Source organism: Myotis brandtii, unplaced genomic scaffold (genome assembly GCF_000412655.1).
Source record: "Myotis brandtii unplaced genomic scaffold, ASM41265v1 scaffold975, whole genome shotgun sequence".
NCBI classification, from domain to species: Eukaryota; Metazoa; Chordata; class Mammalia; order Chiroptera; family Vespertilionidae; genus Myotis; species Myotis brandtii.
Genome location: NW_005372049.1, coordinates 755,885 through 758,312, shown reverse-complemented (window position 1 = coordinate 758,312; position 2,428 = coordinate 755,885). Strand labels below are relative to the sequence as shown.

Genomic DNA, 2,428 nt, shown 5'->3' with positions numbered 1-2,428 from the left:
CCCCTGGGCCCAGTCCAGCCAGCCCCCCCCTCCGGGAGGCCCCCCCCCCCCAGTGGCTGTCACCCCAGGGGACTGTCTGGGCTGCAGAGTTTTTCTCTTGACCACATTCTCCCTCTCTCCCCACTCTGTGGACTCGCCCTGCTCCTGCTCGCCGGGGCTGCTCACCTGCCTGGTAAGTCTTGCCCAGGGTGTGTGGGGCCTGAGCTGGGGGAAGTATGGGGGTGGCGGGGGAGGGCTGACAAGGGAGATGCTGGGTCCTGCAGGGGAAAGGCACTGGGCGGGGCCCTGGAGGACTGCCCGCCCCCACAGTTCCCGTCCCTGTCCCTCCCCTGACTTTGAGCTGGAGTCTGCACAGAGGCCCTCTTCCCATGGCCCCTGTGCTGGGCCGGGCCGCTCTGTCCTCTCCTAACTCTGTCCCTCTCTCCGCAGCCCCCGCAGGACGATGACGATGCAGAGGCTGGCCTCACTGAGGGGGAGGGGGAGGGCGAGGAGGAGAAGGAGCCGGAGAACCTGGGCAAGCTGCAGTTCTCCCTGGACTACGACTTCCAGGCCAACCAGGTGGGCGGCTGGAGGTGGGCGGCAGGGGACAGAAACCACCCCTCTCCGCGCAGGGGCAGGCTGGAAGGACCCCTGGCCCCACTCCCTCCATTAACCCACCCGACCTTGGGCCAGTCGGTGGCCTCTCAACTCCGGTGACCCCTGTGTCGTCCCGAGTTCTTGGGGGTGGAGGGGGGGGACGATCCTTCTCCTGCCCCAGCTTTGCCCCCGGACCCCGGCCTCTGGGAGGGTTGCTGGTGCTGCTCAGGCAGAGCGGGTGAGGGGCGGTCCTGAGACCCCGCGGCCCCCTGTCTCCACAGCTGACCGTCGGCGTGCTGCAGGCCGCAGAACTGCCCGCCCTGGACATGGGAGGCACCTCAGACCCTTACGTCAAAGTCTTCCTCCTCCCAGACAAGAAGAAGAAATACGAGACCAAAGTGCACCGCAAGACGCTGAACCCGGCCTTCAACGAAACCTTCACCTTCAAGGTGACAAGGGCCGGAGGGCAGACCCCAGGCCCGCCTGCCTCCTGCTCACCTCTCCTGGCTCCATGCCGTGGCTGAGCTCACGGAACCAACCAGCCTGGAACGAGGGCGGCTGGATCAGGCCCCCCCCCCAACCCCAACTGTTCCCCCAGAGCCCAGGTCTTCCCTCCATCTCCACGGCCTCACCGGGAGTCCCGCGGGCAGCGGGGAGAACGCTGGGCCCAGGGCCCGGCCCACAGCAGCCCCTGCAGGTGTGTGAGCCGCCCTGTCCTGCTCTGACCCCGCCTGTGCCCTGCAGGTGCCGTACCAGGAGCTGGGGGGCAAGACCCTGGTGATGGCCATCTACGACTTCGACCGCTTCTCCAAGCACGACATCATCGGGGAGGTGAAGGTGCCCATGAACACGGTGGACCTCGGCCAGCCCATCGAGGAGTGGAGAGACCTGCAGGGCGGCGAGAAGGAGGAGGTGAGGGCAGAGATGTGTTTGTCTTGTTCTCTGTTGAGTCCATCAGCTTGCTCCCCACCCCACCCCTCCTCACAGGCCTGTTCTCTTGGTGGAGAGCGAACCATCTCACTGGGGCAAGGACAGGAGGGACACAGGGATGGACCACGGTGGCCACATAGGTGCTCACGTGCTCCACCTGTTGACCCAAGGTGCTTGTGGGAGGGGGACTGGTGGGGGGGACCCATTCTTGAAAGGGCAGAGGAACAGAACGCGCATCCAACCCAGGAGAGGCTGTTGGGACAAAATGTTGGAGGTAGACCCCCCATCTTGGAGGTAGCCCCCCCCCCCAATCTGGCTTACTGGACCGCGGCCAGCGGCCAGGTGGTCAGGACCGCGGACAGCGGCCAGGTGGTCAGGACCGCGGACAGCTGCCAGGTGGTCAGGACCGCGGACAGCGGTCAGGTGGTCAGGACCGCGGACAGCGGCCCCGGGTCCTTAAGGGCCGTGGACAGCATCCCAGACTGGGCTCTCTGTGGGAAAGCACAACTTTCTTTTTTTAAAAAATATTTTTATTAATTTCAGAGAGGAAGGGAGAGAGAGAGAGAGAAACATCGATGGTGACAGAGAATCATCCATCAGCTGCCTCCTGCACGCCCCCCACTGGGGACAGAGCCTGCAACCCGGGCATGTGCCCTGACTGGGAATCGAACCCTGACCTCCTGGTTCATAGGTCGACGCTCAACCACTGAGCCACGCCGGCCGGGCCACTTACAGAGATTTATCGAGCACCTACTATGTGCCTGAGCTCGCCCTCTGTCCCGGCCAAGCCCTGCAGTGTGCCCCGCGTTCCCAGCTGTGATGGAGGGGAGAAAAGAGGCCCTTAAGGAACCTTCTCCACCTGGGGGCCGGCGCTGTCCCGGGGAAGGGCCCGCACCTGAGCAGTGGGCGGGGGGTGGGGTGG

At 65.0% G+C, this 2,428-nt stretch overlaps 1 protein-coding gene across 1 annotated transcript in view; it reads left to right on the top strand.

The window, feature by feature from the left end:
- SYT2 (synaptotagmin II) overlaps positions 1-2,428 on the top strand; it is a 17,557-nt gene that overhangs the window by 2,379 nt on the left and 12,750 nt on the right. Inside the window, exons 3-5 of the mRNA XM_014533435.1 lie at positions 439-558; positions 858-1,025; positions 1,321-1,576. Of these exons, the coding sequence (XP_014388921.1) occupies positions 439-558; positions 858-1,025; positions 1,321-1,576 (544 nt within the window). The remainder of the gene's footprint in view (positions 1-438; positions 559-857; positions 1,026-1,320; positions 1,577-2,428) is intronic.